This window comes from the organism of the source record quoted next, unplaced genomic scaffold (genome assembly GCF_019419815.1).
Source record: "Pyrus x bretschneideri cultivar Hongxiangsu unplaced genomic scaffold, Pyrus_bretschneideri_v1 Contig27, whole genome shotgun sequence".
Lineage (NCBI taxonomy): Eukaryota > Viridiplantae > Streptophyta > Magnoliopsida > Rosales > Rosaceae > Pyrus > Pyrus x bretschneideri.
In genome coordinates this window covers 2,621,115-2,641,842 of record NW_025999579.1, presented here as the reverse complement: position 1 = coordinate 2,641,842, position 20,728 = coordinate 2,621,115, and the positions used below count along the sequence as shown (strand labels likewise).

At 35.1% G+C, this 20,728-nt stretch overlaps 2 protein-coding genes and 1 long non-coding RNA gene across 5 annotated transcripts; 2 read left to right on the top strand and 1 right to left on the bottom strand.

Annotated features, from left to right (window-relative positions):
• The first annotated feature begins 4,892 nt into the window (after window positions 1-4,892).
• On the top strand, window positions 4,893-9,520 carry LOC103931092. 2 transcript variants are annotated; one of them, XM_009340508.3, is made up of 5 exons: window positions 4,893-5,039; window positions 5,152-5,234; window positions 6,004-6,191; window positions 6,490-7,237; window positions 7,418-9,520. In XM_009340508.3, exons 2-5 carry the CDS (start codon window positions 5,219-5,221, stop codon window positions 9,352-9,354), a joined length of 2,889 nt encoding a protein of 962 aa, XP_009338783.2. In that variant the 5' UTR covers window positions 4,893-5,039; window positions 5,152-5,218; the 3' UTR covers window positions 9,355-9,520. The 2 variants fall into 2 exon arrangements, with proteins under 2 accessions (XP_009338783.2, XP_048443942.1); XM_048587985.1 differs by lacking the exon at window positions 4,893-5,039 and having other exon boundaries at window positions 5,049-5,234.
• A 443-nt stretch (window positions 9,521-9,963) lies between these two features.
• Window positions 9,964-12,791, bottom strand: LOC103931083 (flavin-containing monooxygenase FMO GS-OX-like 9). Its single transcript, XM_009340501.3, has 7 exons — window positions 12,122-12,791; window positions 11,770-11,840; window positions 11,430-11,588; window positions 11,225-11,307; window positions 10,795-10,930; window positions 10,400-10,573; window positions 9,964-10,282 (listed from the first exon to the last, which is right to left on the bottom strand). Exons 1-7 carry the CDS (start codon window positions 12,678-12,680, stop codon window positions 10,079-10,081), a joined length of 1,386 nt encoding a protein of 461 aa, XP_009338776.1. The 5' UTR covers window positions 12,681-12,791; the 3' UTR covers window positions 9,964-10,078.
• On the top strand, window positions 12,580-13,590 carry LOC125479009. Of its 2 annotated transcripts, none has more exons than XR_007259736.1 (2): window positions 12,580-12,662; window positions 12,788-13,590. It is a non-coding gene; the product is annotated as an uncharacterized LOC125479009 (long non-coding RNA). The 2 variants fall into 2 exon arrangements; XR_007259737.1 differs by having other exon boundaries at window positions 12,583-12,662; window positions 12,816-13,590.
• The last annotated feature ends 7,138 nt before the right edge of the window (window positions 13,591-20,728 follow it).

The following is a 20,728-nucleotide window of genomic DNA, read 5'->3' as shown; positions in this document are numbered from 1 at the left end:
AATTATTTTAAATATTTTTATTTAAAATTAAATATAAACAGTACTCGACAAAAATTGACCGCACAATATACGATGAACGGATACGATTCACGGATCTTCAAGATCCTCACCAAAAAGATTCAAAGAGGATCCTGTTGGGCATCCATTAGGCATAACGGAGAAGAGCATTTTTGTCAAATCGTCAAATCTCCTTCCTTGTTAAAGCATGCCATGAATTTTTAGCCTAAAACCATCACCCAGAAACTGAAAATTTAAACTCAATAATATGGCAGCCATATTAACAGTTAAGTGGGTCGTACTTATGCCATGTTAGAGTTTTAACAGATATGTCAAAAAAACTAACGAAAAATGCCAAAGTGAAGCAAACATTAAGTTTCAGTGTAAAATGACGAAATTTGATTTTCAGAGGGTAAAGTAAGATCAAAACAGAATTTGAAGAGAAGTTGGAAAAATAAGCCTAAAATAAAATTGGGAGATCAGGACCCAAAAGGTCAAGAAAATTTTCATTGTGTTCATAATACGAGTGATACATCACGAGTTATTATATAAGTGGTGCCGTTTTATTTTTTAAGTTCCTAATTTTTTAGCACAAGTATTTCACCACTTGTATAGTGACATGATGTACCACTCTGTGTTCGAAGCCCACTAAAAAAATCTCACTAGAAGGTTGACATCAACTTTAGAATGAAAAAATCATAAAAGAAAAGTATGATAGATGATAGGATTTTTACCATCCGCAAAAGTAGAGATAAAAACACTTAAATACTTGCAAGAGTATAAGGTAATTGTAGTATAGTCGGCTCTAACAATGTTGTTATCCACATGGATTGAATGAATAATTTATGTTAACCAAATCTTAATTAATTATTTTAAAACAAAGTTTGGAAAATGGTGATTTTATGACCTAAAATACTAAAAACGAATTTAATTAAAAACAATTAAATAAATTGGCAAAGTAAATAAAACAAAAGAAAATAGTTAGTTTAAACCGGTGAATAATAATTTAAAACTTGCATGCATAATATCATAAGCAAATTGAAAAGAAACATTCTTGTTGAGGCTCGTGGCCTTGCCTAGCAAACGGAATTAGTTACTAATAATCACAAATAAAATATTATTAAGAACATGGATAGAAAACACTTTGTGGTAAAAAGTCTGAAATTCTCCAAAATAATGCATTCTTCTCTTCTCCGTAATCTCTAATAGCTAAATAGCCTTATTTATACTACTACAAAATAAAATCCTACCTAGAAAAGGTAATCTAAAAACTAGAAAGCATAATAGTAAAGATAACTAGGAAATAAAAATTTTCCTATTTAAACAAGAATTCAGACTGCAGAGAAAATCCATCTTTTGACCAACCAAATCAACTCTGATTTGGTCTCAAAAGGTCTCTATTTAAAGCTTGAGATGTCTCTAACAAATCATCAGAAGGAATCTCTTTCAAAATATGCCATATTGACCTTCAAAATACCTAAAATCTCTAAAAACGTCAATTTAGGACAGCTGCACGCTAAGTCTTTATTTCATTGCCATGGTTAAATGACTTAGTGGAAAAATCTGGAATTTTGATAAAATCATCTTGAAACACTCACAAACATCCTCCAATTAGAATCATTTCAAAATTCATCTGTTTGATCATTTTTTGCTTAAGAGGAAGTCGAATGTTCTACATTGAAAATACAAAACAAAGTATCAAATTTCTACCAAAATAACTAATAAATTATAACTAAGATTATGGTAAAATATAAAGTATAGTATCGACTCATCAATAGTATAAAGGGTCCCACCAGAGAATTTTCGCACGCTGAATCAATACGGAGGATTTGTTATTCTCCCACCTCGATTGTAGTTTTATTTGCAATTTAGGCCTATAAGCTTTTATATTTTTAAATAGGCATTTCTTTTACAAGTTTGTAAATTAAATTAAATAATGATTAGGGATACACTATTTGATATGTTTATAGAAGATTGAAGTATCCGCACAAAATAAAAAGCTGCAAAGAATAGCAGCAACTTAATTACAACAATTCTCTAATAACAGAGATGAGGTTCGGGAGATCCTTAAACCAACAACAAAAACAACTATTATGAAGGGCATAACGGATTAAGCGATGAGCAATTATATTGGCTTGATGTTGCCCATGAGAAGGATAAGCTCCAATGATCGCAACCGTTATTGACTCGAAAACGTTCATCCATTATCAATTTTTAAAATAAAAAACGTACACTCAGTTCACTTTGAAATTTGAGAGTTTTAAAGAAAATGTCATTTTAACGAAAAACCACTTTTTTAAACTAAAAAGTCAATTCTGATACTATTCAGTTTACTCTTTATTTTGTCCTTATCGTTAAAACTCAAAATTTTTATACCCTTTTTATTAGTTTTCCTTTGAAATTTAGCATCAAGTTTTACAATAGATGGATTACTCTTTATTTCTTACCAAATTCAAGTAAATACACTTTTTCACTTTTTATCTTGAGGAGGAGGGTGTTATAGTTTCTTTGCGTGCAAGTTGATGATATCATATTCATATACAGAATCTTGACTTCAAACAATTTTCCATTTAACATCTAAATAAAGTAATTAGTGCTTATTTTTACCATTGTCACTCAACTCTTGCAATTGAAATTTTTTTTAGTATGTCGGGCACACAGTCCAGTTTATCAAGTATAATATTATAATTAGTTGAAAATTTGAAAAAAAAAAATTATTTTTAGCTACGCCTCTTGGAACTTAATTTTAATTTCACTTTGCTCCCAGTAACTCAAAAGTTGTCACTTTACTCTTTGAAACTCAAAGTTTGTTTCATTTTATTCCTAAAACTTGAAAGTCGTCTCTATAAAACTTAAAGTAGAACGAATTGATTTATTACAATTTTTATTACATATTTTAATGGGTAATGTTAGAGAGACTAAAATTTTAAACTAAATTTGCAAACCAAATCATGTGTCACTAATAGGAAATAAACACATTAACTAATACTTAAGTAATAATTCAATTATCAATAACCACATCATTTGATTTACAAATTTAACTTAAAAAATTTAATCACCCTATCATTCCCCTCTTTTAATTGGTGTTTTTTTCCTTTATTTTCTTTCTTTGATTTTAAGTTTTTTCATACGACGTAACCTTGTAACTTAACAATTACGTCTTTGTCGTGTCAGTTGTTCTCGAGGCTTTAGTCATTACCACCACTCACCCACAATGATTAGATTGTCATATTTGGCAGAATATTTCGGAAATAAAAAATCAAAACTACACACCCAAACACGAGCGAGAGGTGATTTCTGCACATTCGTTTATTTTTGTTTTGTATATGTTTATTTTCTACTTTTGAGTTTAATAAATTAAAGTAGATTTTTTTACTTGAAAATTAAAATAATATTAAGAAATCCATGTAAATAGATGTGTGGGGAAGGAGATGAAAGATTTGTAAAAATCATTTTTCAATACAAATTTGTAAGGTCCCGGAAATTACAAATTTGTCTTTTATGGTTATAAGGACCAACATGCGATGTAATTTTGAATTTAGAGAGAAATTTTTTAGTGAAATACATCAAGTGACATAATATAAATGGCTGAAAAAAAAAAATTTAATATCAAACCACTTGTATTATGATACTTAATATATCAAACCGTATTCCTGATATATTAAAAATTCCCTTGTTCGTAATGAATCGAATGACTCCAAAAAGTATCTTCGTTCATGCATTTAACTCTAATCATAGTTTCTAGGAAAATCATAACACCGTGAGACCTATATGCATTTCCCAATTAAATCCATAATTATTGTAAAAGTTAGTGCGTATAATCATTTCAATTTTTGACATGTTTGAATATGAGTTATTCCAATTCTATAATTCTCTTACCAACACATAAAATTGCAAATAACATCGATCATGAAGAGTAGTTGATTGTATTTTTATTTCTTCTCTTCCACTATTCATGACTTCTCTAATTCATAATTTTTCTAATCTCTACTAATTAATAAAACACTCATTGTCAACCAAAACCTTATAAAATTATCAGTTTAACCCTTTAATTGAAACAAAACATGAATAAGAAATATAGAGCATAAATGTAATTTTACATAACCAAATTTTACTATTTTTTTTTCAAAGCCTCACCTATACGTAATCCTAACATATGTATAATTAAAAAAAAAAAACTTCCTCTCTCCACATTCTCTATCATTCTCTATCACAAAACCTATTGTAATGATAAACGGTTCGCCTTGCTGTGACATTCTCTTGAATTCTCAAAACTTCTATCGCTCCATCCTGCAAAGGTCGAAAAGTCATCTTTATCTTGGCTGTGCTCTACCAAAAGCTCATGGGGAAGTCAGAAACAAGAGGAAATGTGTTACATCATTATACGTCATTAAAGATATGGGTCTAAACCCAAGTATTACCTATTCATAACTAATGAAAAATAATAATAAAATTGCACTAAATTGTTAATTAGGATAATAGAAGTAGTCTAATGACTAGTAAGTGCTGGTGGATGCGTCCCCTATTGAAACCCAAATATTTTTGAAGTTAAATATTAAATATGCTTATGTTTTTCGTTTTTCTTTTCCGGAAACCGAAATGGCAGAGAGAATCTAGAACCTCATAAAACAATGTCCACTTGCTCGAAAAACCAAAATCAAACACAAGAAAATCGAGAAAGGGAGATACTTTGTTGGGTGTGGACCAACTCTCATGTCTCTTCTCATGTAAGAGAGAGATTTTTTAATATGATCAGTATACGAAGTGATATCTTACGTGTTATTATATAAATAATAGAATATGTAGATTAAAAATTAATAATTTAAAAAATAAAATTTCTACACTTCTATTAAAACACGTGATGTATCATTTGTGTTCCACTCGCAATTTAAAATTTCTCCATGTAAGTGTTGTTTTTTTCTGTGGATTTTTCTCATCTGCTCTCTCTCTCTCTCTCTCTCTCTCTCTCTCTATTAAATCTTCTTAGAAAAAATGGCCCAGCGGATCCGAACTTTCATCGTTTATCCTTTTTTTTTTTCATGGTATTTCCAAAATGCTTATACATTTTTTTATGTTCGAGCTCTGTTGGGATACTGTGTTATTCTGACTCCTGATTCATGGGTTGTTCTTGTTTTGCTGTGTTTTCTGCTGCAGAGGAATCCGGAGTCCTGGAATGACTGATTCCTTGATGGGTTTTTGAGGAGGAGCTGGAATAGAAACTATGCATCAAATTTCAGGTGGGTTTTTTTGTTTGTTTTTATTGCCAGAGGTGATTCCTTTAAATCTTTTTTTATGAGTAAAAGGTGTTTCATTTGATGGATTTGTTGTATTTTCCTTTTCTGTTTCTTTGCTAATTTTTCTTTTTTCGTATATTTGATCTGTAAAATATGCATCCATGAGCTAGGAAACCAAAAGGATGGAATTTTTAACCACATTTTCTCAAAAGAATTTTTGTTGTCGTTTTTGTTTTGGTAATTTGTGTTTCTGGGTTTCTTAAATTATTCTGATTTTGTTTTCCTTTTTAATCTTTGATTTGTGAGTTCCCCTGGAATTTTGGGATATATTTTATTGTGACTTTTACAGTCATCTTTCCTTATGTGAATATTTAAGTTGAAGAAAATCTGGATTCTGGATAGGGTGAAATGAATAAATTACTCTGTTTGTGATTTCCGAGTTTGTTTTATGTTCTTAATGTTGTTTCCATGTTTACTTGTCTGGCGGCTTTTACTGTAATGGATTATCTTGAGTTAGCGCAGCCGTCCAAAGGATGCGCCTTCCGATCTTCGTAAATTGACTCCCCTGGAGAGGATCATTGTAGCCTAACAGTTTTAAAATGTTGGTTTGTCTTGGTTCTCTTTGGATTTCGACAGTTCATCTATACAGTGCAGACTAACTCGTTCTGATTTCTGTGCATTGCACGTTTTCTTTCTGATGCAACTGAGAGCGCTCACGCGCAGCTATGCTTAATTGTCTTATCCAGTAAATTGTGTGCTTCATTACATGTAGATTTTCTGCAAATGGGGGCAAATATCCAGTGCAACAGCTATTTCCCAGGATATTATGCCTCGGGGAATCATAACTTAATTGCTAATGACAGTAAAAGGAAGCATAACTTATCTGCGGACCATTTCGAGTACTACAAGGAGGCATTAAAGCAGACAATGCTCAAGCAAGACACAATACTTAGGAATCAGGTATACTATTTCATCCATTCGTGTCATGTATAATATGCAGCATTTTGTATTTCATTGAGCTTAGTACATTCAAATCATTTTGTCATAACTCTTCCTAAACCAATTTTCGCTGGACATTTGTTAATACTTAGAATGGTTCTTAAACAATAAATTGGAGTAGTGGCAAAACATTGAGTTATAATGTAATGAAAACCATGCTGCTATCTTTTGTTTTTGGCCACAATATCTTTGATACTCGCAAGTTTTATAGAATTTCACAAACACTTAAATATGCCTATATTGTCTTCTGTTCATCCAGGTTCAGGACCTTCATCGGCTTTACAGAAGACAAAGGGAATTAATGGATGAAATAAGAAGGAATGAATCCGAGAAACATCAGCAGAAGATGGAGGCTTCATGGTTGACTACTGATTTGTCTCGGAGCTCATCTGTTTGTGTTCAAAAGGCACTTCACGTTCCTTCCTTGCCTTTGGTAAACCCTGCATGCAGTCAAATCTCTGTTTCTGTCGCTGAAAGTTTCCAGTCACCTTCGTGTTTTGTTCGAGGGAGGGACATACAGACATGCTCTTATCCTACTCAAACTGAAGGTCGTTCGGGAGACTCTGAATTGTTGGAATCCAAATGCAACAAATTTCGGAAGAACTTCTTGGATCTTGAACTTCCAGCGGATGCATACATTGATGATGAAGGAGAAGGATCCTTAGTAGATGGCAAGGTTTCTGAAGCACCTGAGGTTTCAAGTTCTCATTTGATAAGATTTCCAGAGGCTGTATGTAATGGTGATGCAAAACAATTTCTTGGCACTGATGGATACAGTTCTGTTTCGGAAGATGATATGTCAACTACTGCATCATTAGAAAAAGGTTCAGTTGACTTAAATTATCTGCATAAGCTTGAGAAAGGAACATCTCCTACATCAGGCCTTCAGTTTTTATCTAAGGAATATATCCAAGACACCTGGAAAAGACAGGATTTTGAAGTTTGCTCAAATGTCCTACTGCAAGAGAGAAAAAGGAAACAAGAGTTGCCGTCCACTGACGACACTGGTAAGAATTTTACTGCAAGGTGGAAATAAAGCTCAAGTTTCTTCATTTTTTTTTCTTTTAAAGAATTACAACTCTTGTAAGTATATTTATAATTAGTTCTAATACTGTGATAATTTGTGATCAGCTTGAATAGCTATGATCACCGGAAATGTTCTTATATTGGATGTGTTTAACTTTCAGAGAAAAGGAAAAGAACCTTGAATTCTTTTCCTCCAGGTTCTCATGCAGATAAATTATATCCTTCATCTAGTTTATTGCATGAGGAGCTCAAGGCAGCTGAACCTCCAACCCTTCATCAGAATAACCAGAATTCATGGAGTGGAAGAACAATTTTCGGTCTACAGAACCCCAGAAGTTATAGCCAATCTGGACCAAGCGGAGCTTCTTCCATGTGCATGCCATATGAACATATTCCTCAGGGCAAGATGGAAAATTCAGGGGCCTCGTGCAATGCAGCTATAAGAAAACCTGTACATGACTTTGCACGGTTCCCAATGGCAGTTCAAGCACTCCCAAGTTTTAACACCCCCGTACCATCCGGTAATTGTTCTAAATCATCAACGGTAAGGCCTGGGATCAATGGTGACATGCTACAGTTCAAAAATGATTTGAGATCTAGCACAAAACATGGTAGTGCCTTCTTTCTTGATGATAACTTTAGCAATGGCTCCCAGTTGGAATCCAAGAATTCAGAGCCACACATCAGTTTTGATAATCTGATCTGGACCAGTGACAATTTAGTGATTGAACTGCCTGGAGTTCAAAAAGATGTGATGGATTCCGCAAATGTCAAGTCTCGTAAGGATATTAACTTGAATTGTGTGCCTACTGGCTGTTCTCTGGATGCGGCAGTTTCCCAGTGTTTCCAAGCCACAACTGGATCAGAAAAACTTGAAGCTTCTAGTGAGAGCTTGCCTTGGCATAGGCGAAAGCATAATGGCAAAACTGACAAAGGATGTGAAGATTCAACCCAGGTGGAGGCAAGTGACTTCTCAAGTAAAATAATTCGTGAGTCTACTGGCCACCCCTCCAATTCCATTCTGAACCCACCTGAAGAAGTCAAAAAAAGAAGAAAAGCGGTGGTATTTGATTTAAATGCTGATTGTGATTCAGTGCTTGACGCAGAAATAGAACTTACAGGTCAGGTAGTAGAGAATGAATTTGATAGGAAAGATTTTGGATTTCAAATTGCCCTGAACTCGTCCACAACCGGAGATAAGTTTTCACCAGCAGACTCTCTCTCAACTGGAATTCTTTTGGAGGCACCTGCTAGTCCAGAAAACAAGGAGTGTTCTCCACCAAGAGGAGAATCGGACGTAAATCAAGTTGAGACACCTTTTCTATTGCAAGGACAGGATGATCCGGAAAACAATGACTTTTCTCCGCCGATAATACAATTTGATGAAAACCAAGTTGTCAGGACTGCGGCAGAATCTTTGGTTTCCATTTCATCATCTGAGCTTCGTAGTTGTATTGTAAGGACCACAGACAAGCCACTTAAAACTTCATGTGCCTCCCTATGTTGGTTTGCTGGGATAGCATCTTCAGTTGTAGGTGGTCAAGAGAATGAGGGTAGAGTGGTTATCAGCGAGGAGCTTCTACCAGATGGAATGGACTACTTTGAGGTCATGACCTTGAGTTTAACTGAGACAAAAGTGGAAGAGTGCTGCTGCTGCTGCTGTAGAAGTAATGGCCACAAAAAGGAAGAGACGGGTACCACTTCATTACCAAATCAGCCAAGGAAAGGCCGGAAGAGGGGAAGGCAGCGGAAGGATTTCCAGAGTGAAATTCTCCCAAACCTTGCTTCTTTGTCAAGGCATGAGGTGACTGAAGATCTTCAGACAATAGAAAAGTTAATTGAGTCTTCTGGTACAACAAGGTCGGTTAGATGCGCAACTAAACCTGGGTTGGCGAGGGGAAGGAAAAGGTCCAGCATTTCTCCGTCCACTGTAACCGAGAGTAGTTTGGAATCACTGATTGGTGCCAAAAGTCAGGTCGGAAAAGAGGAGAGAAGTCTGATTTGTTGGGGAGAGGTAACTAGGCGGCGTAGAGGGCAGAGATATCCAGTTAGCAAGCCTTGGCTCATTTCAGGCCAAGCATGGCAAGAACGACGATAAACCGTCTGTTTTTATGTTCATTTGGTGAGGTTTTTGTGAATCAAATAGCTTGTTTTGTAAATGTTCTCCAGATCATAGTTCATACATGTGGATATATATGTTTGGGGTGGAGAAGAAAAGAAGCCATATTGCAGAATGAAAATTTCTCTTTTTAAAGCTCCGATTACACTTCCGAATCTAATGAGCTTATCCAATCCAATCGTGTGCACTAGATGAGACCAAAATGTGCTCATACTAAGATCTTAATCTTTCCAAATGGTAGCCGTTTACAAAACCCAATTGGCGTCATTGCCTAAAACGTGAATAAAACACATATTAAGTGATGTGAGATCATTTGAAACTTTGAACTTAAGCAGCGAATAATTTGATCTGATAACATATTAATATGAACATTCAACTCAAAACCAATTAACTATGAGTGTCAAAAGTCAACGTCATTTAAACTATTAAACAATACTTCATCGTATTAAGAGATTCCAACTCTCAAACAGTTTACAAGTCGACAACTTGCTAGATGAAATTGAAATTTAGTTTTAAGTTGAATTAAGCTTGTTTTTATATGAAATTTGATACAAAATATATGAAGCATTATGGAAAAAAACAAAAGGATAATAAAAAATATAAATGAAATAATATAATAGCAAAAACTTATAATATACTCAAAGTTGGTGGTCCAAGAAAAAGAAAGAGTAAAATAATAATAAGAACAGTATTTGTAGGGTTACTACGTAGGAAAATCAAAATCTTGAGGCCTAAGTTGAGTAAAATGTGGACTTTGAAGAGCCTCTTGAAGCAGCTCATGATCATCCCACGAATCCCTATATGTTTCTAAGTCGGTGTCAGCATTTCTTAGTGCCGAAAGGCAAAGCTCTTTCCTCCATTCTTCCAAATGTGGGAACCCTATGTGATCCCCATATCTATCACAATACTGCAACAACAAGCAAAACAAAAATGGTAGAGACCTTAGAATATGAGCTACAATGGCTTTACGAGTCACTGTGATCAGTAAATATGATATAGGTAATGTTGTTGCATGGAAGTTTACCTCAAACTCGGCGATATCGTGGGTGTTATGCTTCGGAATGCCAGCAACATCCCTTGAGTGGTAGAACTCCTTGATTGACTGCATCATGTCATCCCTTGATGGCAATGTTGTTTTGCCAGAGAGCAGTTGAGCTATCCATTTTGCTTGTGACTCAAAAAAAGGAAACCCTATGATCTAGATCATATCGATTGATTAATAAATATCATTTTTTACAAAGATTTATTAAATTAGAACAAAAATTCTATCACGTTTCGAAGCATTTTATTTTAAAAATTTTAATTGTTAAATTTTTATTATTGTATCTTTAACTAAAGATATGTTGTAAGAAATTTTGACGTCTACATTTATATTTGAACAAATACTAAAAATTCTCAAATTAGATATGTTTAAGTTACCTTTCTAGGAATGCCTATAAATGATAAAAAGGGAGCGAGCGATGGAGGGAAGGTATGCTCATACAAAGGCCCCACTCGGTCATCATCCACAGCTACTATTCCTTTGGTGTCAAGAAAGGGGAATGTGTATGAATACCTGCACGCATCCCACTTGTAAAAATTAGTTTATAAACTAATTCAAAGGAATACGACTAGATCTGGTTCCATAATTTTAGTGCGGGGCCCACACAAAATCTTTCAGTCAAAAGTCAAAAGATTCGGGTATCAATCACTTTCCAAAGCAAGTACAGCATATGATCCGAAGGAAAGATGTCATGTGGTTGTATTTTAGATCAATCATACTATAAAATAGTGCGTGGATGATTTTAAAATGTTATCAATTTGTCACAATAACATTTCATGTATAAATGATATTAGGTTAGAAATTTACCCAGTACAATATATGATAGTGTCTGCAATGATCCAAGAACCGTCTACAAATAACACCCTCCCGTCTTCTTGAAGTATCTCTATCTGCATTTGGTTGCATTTAAACATTACATAGACGAAATCTGTTTGGACATAGTTTTTTTTGCTTATAATCCAATCCTAAATACGAAACGTGACGTTTCGCTATAGAAGCTAATTTCTTGTACCTGGGGACGAAGGTGCAAGTTTTCATGTTTGGTAATGACTTTGGACAAGCCCTCAGATATGTCAAGAGATTTGCCACTGAGGTAGATTGCCTTTGCCACATCCACTAGTTCCATTGATATATCTTGCCCACTTAGGGAAGTTCCAACCACCACCACAACCTGCAAATAGAGCAAAAGGATCGCTTCATCTCTTTGGTGCTAGAAACTTCCGTTGATCTATTTGATCTTATGTTAGACGACTATAATTCTCCTAATAGTACTCTTAAGTTGTCAGAAAGTGAACCAACAATATATATCAAGCTAACAATCTAATTTATAATTAACTACTAGACTGCCTTGCCTCATCACGAAATGGCTCCGGAACCCTGTAAATGTGACCATGCATTTGCTTCCTCTTCCATGCATCCATTCCTAAACATGACCAAATTAAACCCACCTCAATTAAAAAGAAACAAAAAGGAAATAGAGAAAAAGAAAAAGAAAATTGAAACAAAATATAATTATGATTACTAAAAAATGCGATTGTTATGCACTTGAGCTTTTCCTTTTAGTACCGTGTCATCGTCCATTTTCATATGAAAAATAAAGAGCTAAAACGTATGTCAATCCGTATTGACCAAGATTAATGTCGCAACAAAATTCTTGTTAGATATGACCTAGCATGGAACTAAAGAAATTGATCTAGTATGTACCTTTAATGGAAGGCAACCTTGGCTTAGAGTAATGACCGGTGGCCACAACCACCACATCAAACACCTCCTCCACGAAACTCTCGGTATTCTTCTCCACACTCTTCACAACCCATTTCAGATCTTTGCAACCAACTACATGATCTCCATCCAACATCCCCACATATGAAACCCTAGTATTGAACCTTATCAACTCCCTCAACCCAAACCAATCACAAAAATCCTTGAGGTACAAAAGAAGCTCCGTATGGCCAGGAAACCTCCTCATGTCCCTACCTTTCTTGACTGCAAATGGAAAGTCAGTGAACCCCATGATCTCTCTCGGAGATATGAGCCTCAAAGAAGTGTAAAGACTGCTATGCACTTTTAGGGTAGGTGATCTTCCTAAGGGATCCTCTCCTTCCACATTTGGGTCGTACAGCCACTGCCCTCCCACATCATGGTTTTGTTCCAACACCACCACACGGTGACCTTCTTTCCTCAGCTCCCTTGCAGCTACAAGCCCTGAGGGTCCAGCTCCAATCACACATACATTTTTGGATTGGTAAGTTTCAGAAACCATGGTAGGTCTAGGTTTAGGGTTGTGGATTTTTATTTTTATTTTCTGGGTGTGGGGAATTTGTTGTTGTTGAATGGGGTTTTATAGTTGAATTTTCTTCACGCAAACAGATGGATAAAAAATGATGATAATATGTAGTTGGGAGATAGTCAAAGTCTGGTGGAGATGGTTTGTTAGCTGGGAGACCACACGTGACAGATTAACCTCAATGCCTAAGATTTCTCTACTTTTAACTAAAAAGTTTACTTGCAAATAAATTTTCGATCTCATCTTTTGTTATTTCTGATCCTTCATCGTCATCATATCCCAGTGGTCTCCAGCCAATTAAAGGACTTTGGGATATGTACAGGCTCATGCATGCAAGTTCAATTCAGTCTTTATAACTTTTCATGAAAAAAAAAGTAAAATAAATTTACGGATTTTATGAAATATCTTTGCGTAATTGATTTCAAAGTTTGATACCAACTTCACGAGATGACCCTTCGTCATCCAACACAGCAGTACAAACTCAATGGGCCATCAACACTGGACATCAACTTATCATGGAGTTTGGATTTTCTGCTTCTATATATTCTCCGGTTAATTATGGTAAATATCACCATTTTTTTTTACAGAAATTAAAGGGTGCATGCATGTGTAATTAGCAATGTGTCAAGTGTAGGGTTAGCAAGCAGAAGAAAAGTAGTGTAGTCGCAGTCCCCACAACTACAGAAAGAATGCCCCATCTTGAAGGCAACAAAACGTCAACAATCATGAAACAGTGCACATGTTTATTCAACAAAATTTCCTTCTCCAGTTTGACTTGCAACTGTGGTGATCATGAAGTGAAGTGATCATATCCCAAATTTCATTTACTTCTGTACATTAACAAACCCACACACATACTATACATAGAAGGAAAAAAAATTACTCATATCAGATCCTTTAAGACAAGAGATCTCTATTTTTTTTTCAAAAGCTCATAGATCATCTTTGCAAAATATTAGATAAATTGAAAATATTTAAGGCATCTAATTGAGTTCAAAGAAATTGATAAACACTATGTTTTAAGAAACATTGAAGTTTCATAGAGACAATTAAATAGGCAAATGGTTCAAATTGAATAAATTTTTGCAAGAATAATCTATAAATCGAGACTTGTAAAACAAACAATTTGGACCTTTAAAGTTCGATTTGGAGTAGATCCGACAAACTAATCCCAATTTTTTTACCATTCCCTAAAAGGGACCGCATAAGTTATTATCATCATTTTATTAGTGTGTAATCCAAGTATGCAGTACAAAAAGAATTTTTTTTTTTTTTGTGCCCTAGCTAATCTAGCAAGTAAATGATTGACCTACTTTGTCACTTTATTATGATTCAGAAATTTCTAATCATGCCATGTAAATGCTGTTGCATGATCAGATGGAAAACTTGCGAGGTAAATTACGTTGATGAGATAGCCAATAACCTTATGACGGGTACTAAATAATATATATATATATATATATTAAATAAGCAATTTTTTTTTTTAATAGAGCAATAATGTTAGTAGATTAAACAGTTGTTGTTAGGAAAAAAAAGTTGATAAAGATCAAACTAGCTGGTACCATGATGTATAAGCATAATTAATTTCTGTTATTATAATAAAGCATCATCTGCATATATTATTATTGAATTGAAAAAAATTGCAATGCTCGAGCAATACAACTTCAAAAAAAAAAAAAAAAAAAAAAAAACAGTTCCTCAACCTAATTGCAAGAGGCATTGACATAAAGAGCGAACATGGACCGAATTTGCGTATAACACACGCATGCATGTGTTTTTTAAAAATATTTTCATTTTTCATGCGGTCATAACAAGACCAAATTTGCATATATATCATTTACGTATATAAACGTTAACGTCAGGGGCAGAGCCACTAAAGGACTATAGTGGTCCCCCGGCCCATCTTGATAACAGTATAAGAAATTTACCAATGTCCCCAAGCTTTCAATCGCTGTGAGACATGAGGAAGATGAATTGTTTCTCATGAAGAAGTTCAGTTGTGAGTTGAATCACGTCGTCGTCTTCTGCTTCTAACAATTTTGTTGTTTTATCTTTGTAGTTTGATGAATGGTGAGTTTGTAGATGAGAGTTTTAAAAGAGATTTTAATATTAATTCTAAATCGACATAATCATCTATTATTTGTGGACTTCGTCTTTACCCTCCTATGTAACACATAGTTTTTTTGTATTTAAAAAAAAAAAAAAATTAGTGATTGCTCTCTAGGATCGCACTAAGTTGTATTGCCCAATTCGTTTGATTCTCTCTATTAAATTTAATAGGTCTTTCAGTTTGTGAAGATTACTTCGTTTCCTCATGTAACAAGTTCAAATATTATTTTTTTCATACATATTTGAAGGGCCCTCCCTCACATATAGAATTCTCACTCTGCCACTTGTTCATGTACTATTTATGTCCCGTATTTTATTAAAACTAAAACTATTAGTGATCAATACTTTACGTCGAAGGTGGTGAGATTTAAGCACTAATTATAGCAAAGGCCTTAATTGGTTATGCAAACTATGTACTAACTTGTGGCATGATTAAACTGAGTTCTGTGATTACAACTTTGGAAAGCATACATTGACTGTGCTTACCACCCCATTTATTATCGTTGAATGAATTTAAATTTCAAAATCTGCGTAGTAGATAAACACAAATTTCGAAATTTAAATTTATTTATAATAATAAGCAGATTGGTGAGAGAATAATGCACTCGTTTTGTAATCTGGCCTTTACCATGAAGACAAGCTCTTGAATCATAGCTTGCTTTCAAAATCATGCCTCCACAAATTTATCATTCAGCAAACTTCACCGACTGCGAAAGTATTCTACCGACATTGGTGTACAGTTTGTACAAAATATTTACCTACTCTTGAATTGAATCATGGAGAAAAAACTTCAAAGGAATGAAAATTGGAGCGTGAAAGTGAGGCTAAGTAGGTTATTCATTTGGGAAATATTTTACCTACCCTTGTAATATCAGTGTCACTTGTATTTTTTGTAATCATAATATATATGTAACTTTATTCTGAAATAGCTTTTGCTTGAATGTTAAAATCATCAAGTGATGAGGATTGATTAGTTATTAGGATATGTTAGATATTTGATTTCTTTCATTATATGAAAAGAAAAGAAATAAGCTGATAACGATTGGTAGGAGTATTTTTTAGTCCAAATGTTTCGCGTTGCCTAATCAAGAAAATCATACATAAGCTTTCTATTACACTCGGTTAGACCAATGTGCATGTTTTCTCAGACTAGACCAACCAGTGCTAGCATGCCTATGAACCAAGGCCGAATGCATTTGTATTTTAGGTTGGACCAAAGAGGTGATCGAAACCCAAATGCAATAGGCATTCTGGAAAGAATGACTCATGCATACTTTTAAAAGGGATAAGGTTTATATCCTATTTGACTAGGTATAACTAATACTTCTTTTTTTGTTACTAATAAAATCTCCCTAAAAAAAATTGCTTCTTTAAAATTAACACACGAGTAATTAATCAATTAAACAACTCCAATTACAACCAGTTGGAGGCACTACTAGAATTTTGGCTAGAGGACACCCTTTTCATTGTCTATTATAAAGAGTGAGCACTGATATTGATGACAAACCTCAATTGCCACCAAGCAGCCACTAAAGAAGTGTACATGTCCTATAGAGAAGTCTTTATTGTAACAATGGCTACCCTTAATAGATCTGTGCCACCTAAAACAATGCCACCCTAATTCATTGGGGTCAAAGTTGAAAATTGTGTTTTTAAAAAAGCATGCCCTGTGTGGGCACCCAAATTGGAGTATCATATTTCTTTTTCTATTTTTGGTGAGAAAACAAATTGTAATATCATTAAGTATAAGAATACAACTATAGAATTGTCATTAAATATAAGAATATAATTATAAATTTGCATAACTGATATTTTATACAATTATGTACAAATGTTGGAAACAAACGTTAAAAAGTCTTGGAACCCCTTGTTTCCAAGAGCTTAATCATCTCAATAACTTGAATCTGATCATTAGATGCAACCTGCACCCAAAATCAAACCCACAAATTTTGTAAGAATAATGTTAATTGAAGCCCAACTGTTAAAAGTGATTAGAGTTGAGGACAACACTGAGATATGATGATATAAATACCTCGGAAAAGTAGATTTTCAAGGGGTTTGCAGTCATAATTTACGTACAAAAATCTCAACAAATTCATTGCAACCCTTCTGCAACTTCAACTAAGAACATATTAATTTGACAAGATCATGAATATGCAAACCACCTTCAACCTTGAAAGAACAAATGATCTCCCAATCTGTGTGGGTGTTCAAGAATAAGATAAAGAAAGCATAGATACTATATTTATGACCAATGGGCAGAGGACAAGATACAAACAAAGCATTTACATATGAATGAGAGAGAACAAAAAATGAGAACGGAATATCAGTGAAGAGCGTACACATATTCACACATATAAATGCATTAATATTTTCTCTTTTTTATTTTTTTTTTCTTTCAGAAACTCAAAAAAACCAGGAAATTCCAATACAAGAGTTTAGGATAGAAACATACAGTTCTTCCAAGAAGGAAAGCAGCCCATGCACCTAAAGTGGCTCTAATTGAATCAGCAACAAAGCCAACAGGTAGCCCAAAAAGATAACCACCACTGACCAGTTGGAGGGTCCTTGTCTACATAGTTTTAGGGTTGGAGGTTTATCTAGACTAAAGGCAGCTGAAACTACCCATTCAGCTTCAACTGGAAGAGTATAAGATCCAGAAATCAAGTCCTAAACCTCAAAAGGCGAAGAATCGTTTAGGCTATGTTTGGATGAGGCTCGTGGCTCTACGGGCATGGCTAGTTTTGATAGTATTTTTTTTGTGCTTGCATCATTGTCTTGGATGTTTTGCAGGATGTTTTGACATTGCTACTGCCTTGGAGGCAGAACTTAAAGCTAGTATTCATGCTGTTTATATGGCTTTGGAGAGGGGGTATTCTCTTTGGGTTGAGTGTGATTCTTGTTTAGCAGTGCATTTTCTTCCAAATTTATGTTTCTCCTAGGAGTTATCTTAATTGATTTTTGTTTCTAATAATTTTCTACTTCTTGTTAGGGTTTGGCTTCATGTACCCTCTAAATTATTGCATTTTTAATTTTTTTTTAATTCTACAATATGTTCACAATAATGTCTTTTTTTCATGATAGCAATGTTTGAGTGGAAATAACATTGCTGTTTTATTTAAAAAAAAAAAAAAAAAAAAGGGTTTGGACGAGATTTTCGCAAGTCATGGGTTTGAAAGCCAAACTATAAAGAAAATGGTCACAATGTTTTGGGCATGAGGGTAAAGAAATCAACCTCATCTCATTGAAGGACCTACACAAATCGAAAATAAAGAATTCTAGAACATTCACTAAGGTTGGTTAGCTAGTTTATTCAAGTTAAAGTAGTCCTTTGTAGAAATGACTAGAATGTTGTTTCTTAAGTTGGTGGAAGAGTCTAGAAGAATGGTGAGGTATCCACCAACATGCAAGATTAGTGTAGATAATTCTAGCTTAGGAAGTTAGTGGAATTATCTAGATATCTCTAGCATAATGCTTTCATGCTTCTCCAAGGTTCCATCCATGCCTATAAAAGGAGAAGGCATCCAAACCATTTGTATCAACAATAAACCAACCAAGTAGAATTAAGAAGACTAAGTGAGAGTGAGAAGTATGAGTAGTCTTGTGAGGAATGTGAGTGATCTAGAGTTTGTCTCTAGAAAGAGTGAGTGTTATAGCTTCAAAGAGTATCTTTAAGAGTTTGTGTGTTGTAATATAATTGTGTGTGTAATACAAGTAATTTGATTACTTGTGTTGTCTCTTCAACACTTGTGTTAGAGTTGAGTACTCTAAGTTTTTCCCCAACAGAGGGTTAGGAAATGCATCATCTAAGTAATATAAAGGCAGGTGAGAGGGATTAGCTAAACCAACCTTAAAAGGTGTCATTAGCTAATCCATCCTTAAATGCTTTTATAACGCTCTATGGTGTGTTTTCTAATCCCGCCTATAAAACATTTTGTGATCATTTTATTTATCGTTTGGCTTCCAATCCCATGACTTGCAAAACCGTCCAAACATGGCCTTATGCTCTTGTACAAATGCAACAAGTTTTACAAAAGGGAAATGCAAATTAAGGCAGCATATATGCCGGTAACCTTTTGACAGCGCCTCTAACAATAAACCAAGCCGACAGAGATTTCATTCCTTACAAACTATGAGAGAACACTTTTCCGTCATTTATAATTAACTTGTCTTTCTCTCGAAGATTCTAAGGTGTTGCAGAGTATCCTATTTAGATTTTGGTCACTGTATCTTTGACCAAAGATTCAACGGTTAAAATGATCAAAGTATATACAAAACCCCCTCTCATCCCTGTTCATAGTTTCAGCAAGTTTGAAACATTAGCAAATTATCAGTAACACTGGTAAAGCTGCAGGCCTACTTACCATCTCAAACTGTACATGAGAAACTATCAAGATACATACAGTTAAACTAGTTAAACACATTTGCAAGCACATGATGCCAAAAATAAGAAAAAGAGAAATATTCATCACTAGTGAAAATATGTAGAAATCAGTTTAATTGGATTGTATTAAGAAAATAAATGACTTTCTTCTAGGAGCCTAGGAGGGACATTGAAGTTCTTGGAAGCTATATCATAATTAAAGCTCTAGCCTTCGCCAAAGAATCAGTTAAATTAAACATGGATAATGATGATGACGATGAGGACGAGGATGATGAGGAGGTTCGAATTGAATTGATACCGTATGTGATGAGCGTTACTCAATTAGTCTACTACAACCAGAGTCTGATAGGGTTGAGGAGAGATGGCGGCTTCCATGACAAGGTCTGGGCAAATTTCCCCGTCATTGTCCCGGAAGGACTTGATCAACTTGTTGGAAAAGTCATTCAACACCGTCACCCCATACTCTTGTTGTGTAGCACAGAATGGCGGCATGAAAAGGTTATGTTTCAGATTCCAAACCACCAAGTGTGGCACCACTTTGCGGTACCCTTTCTCTTTGTACTTGCTCCAGATTAGCTCGTAATCACTCTCCCAGCGCTAGAAGCCAGCCAAAGTCGTGGTCTCCGGTGATCACAGACACCCTCTTGATCATCTGCTCCGCCTTCAAATTCTCGTTCACAGCCACTTCCAGAATCAAATCAAACACCTTTCTGAAATCAACACGGCAGTGCTCGCAGTCCATCCTCCTCAAAAAGGCGTACCTGGACTTGAGATCATCAAGTCCTTGTGTCGAATGCAACTTCGGGTTTGGACTGAAATTGATCACCTTTCCTTTCCAGGCATTCTCTTCGTTCAGTTCAGACAGCAACAGCCCCAAACCCACCGAAACGTCCTGATCAAGTCTATACGTGCATTTGGAGATGTTACACATAACCAATGAGTTGTTCAGTATCTTCATCTTCTTCTTCTTGCCTTGCACATTCTTCATGTTCTCCACCATTGCTTCCACTGAAGCTGAACCACTCGCCCAACCTCCCCGTCATCCACATATTCTATGATCTGGTGCCGAAGCAGAGCACCAGCGTCAATCTTTGACTGGCCGGATTTCACCTCCTCGAAATACTTGCTAGCGAAACAAGGCTCTTCGTCGAACTCCATATCATAACCCCACTTGGAATCAGCTGAAATGTCAGAAGCCTTCCTTAACGGCACCAGAACCTCCTTCCTCAGCCGTTCCTTAAGGTCCTTGTTAGTAAACCTCCTTTGTGAATTTCTCGCAGAGGAAAGTGGCGCGGTCTTCAAAGAAATTCGCAGCCTGAGTGATCTCCAACCGGTCACCATCACGGCGGTCCATCCCCTTCAGAATTCGAATGTCCCGCTTGATGCAGTGGGCGAAAAGTGTTAACAATATATAATGAATGGTTAGATAGTGTGCCATGTGTCAATGGATTAGTAGGTTTGTTATAAGGAGGTTAAGGCAGTTATAACAAACCTTAGTGAACAAGCTTGTAGTGTGAGTATATAACAAATG

What these genes read in the sequence shown, in the direction of transcription:
- LOC103931092 (XM_009340508.3), top strand. An exon ending in ACACAATACTTAGGAATCAG is followed by an intron (nt 6,192 to 6,489) that starts GTATACTATTTC and finishes CTGTTCATCCAG; the next exon opens with GTTCAGGACCTTCATCGGCT. An exon ending in GCCGTCCACTGACGACACTG is followed by an intron (nt 7,238 to 7,417) that starts GTAAGAATTTTA and finishes TTTAACTTTCAG; the next exon opens with AGAAAAGGAAAAGAACCTTG.
- LOC103931083 (XM_009340501.3), bottom strand. Translation starts at nt 12,680, where the DNA reads ATGGTTTCTGAAACTTACCAATCCAAAAATGTATGTGTGATTGGAGCT. An exon ending in ACTTGCACCTTCGTCCCCAG is followed by an intron (nt 11,308 to 11,429) that starts GTACAAGAAATT and finishes AACCAAATGCAG; the next exon opens with ATAGAGATACTTCAAGAAGA. An exon ending in ACTATCATATATTGTACTGG is followed by an intron (nt 10,931 to 11,224) that starts GTAAATTTCTAA and finishes GGATGCGTGCAG; the next exon opens with GTATTCATACACATTCCCCT.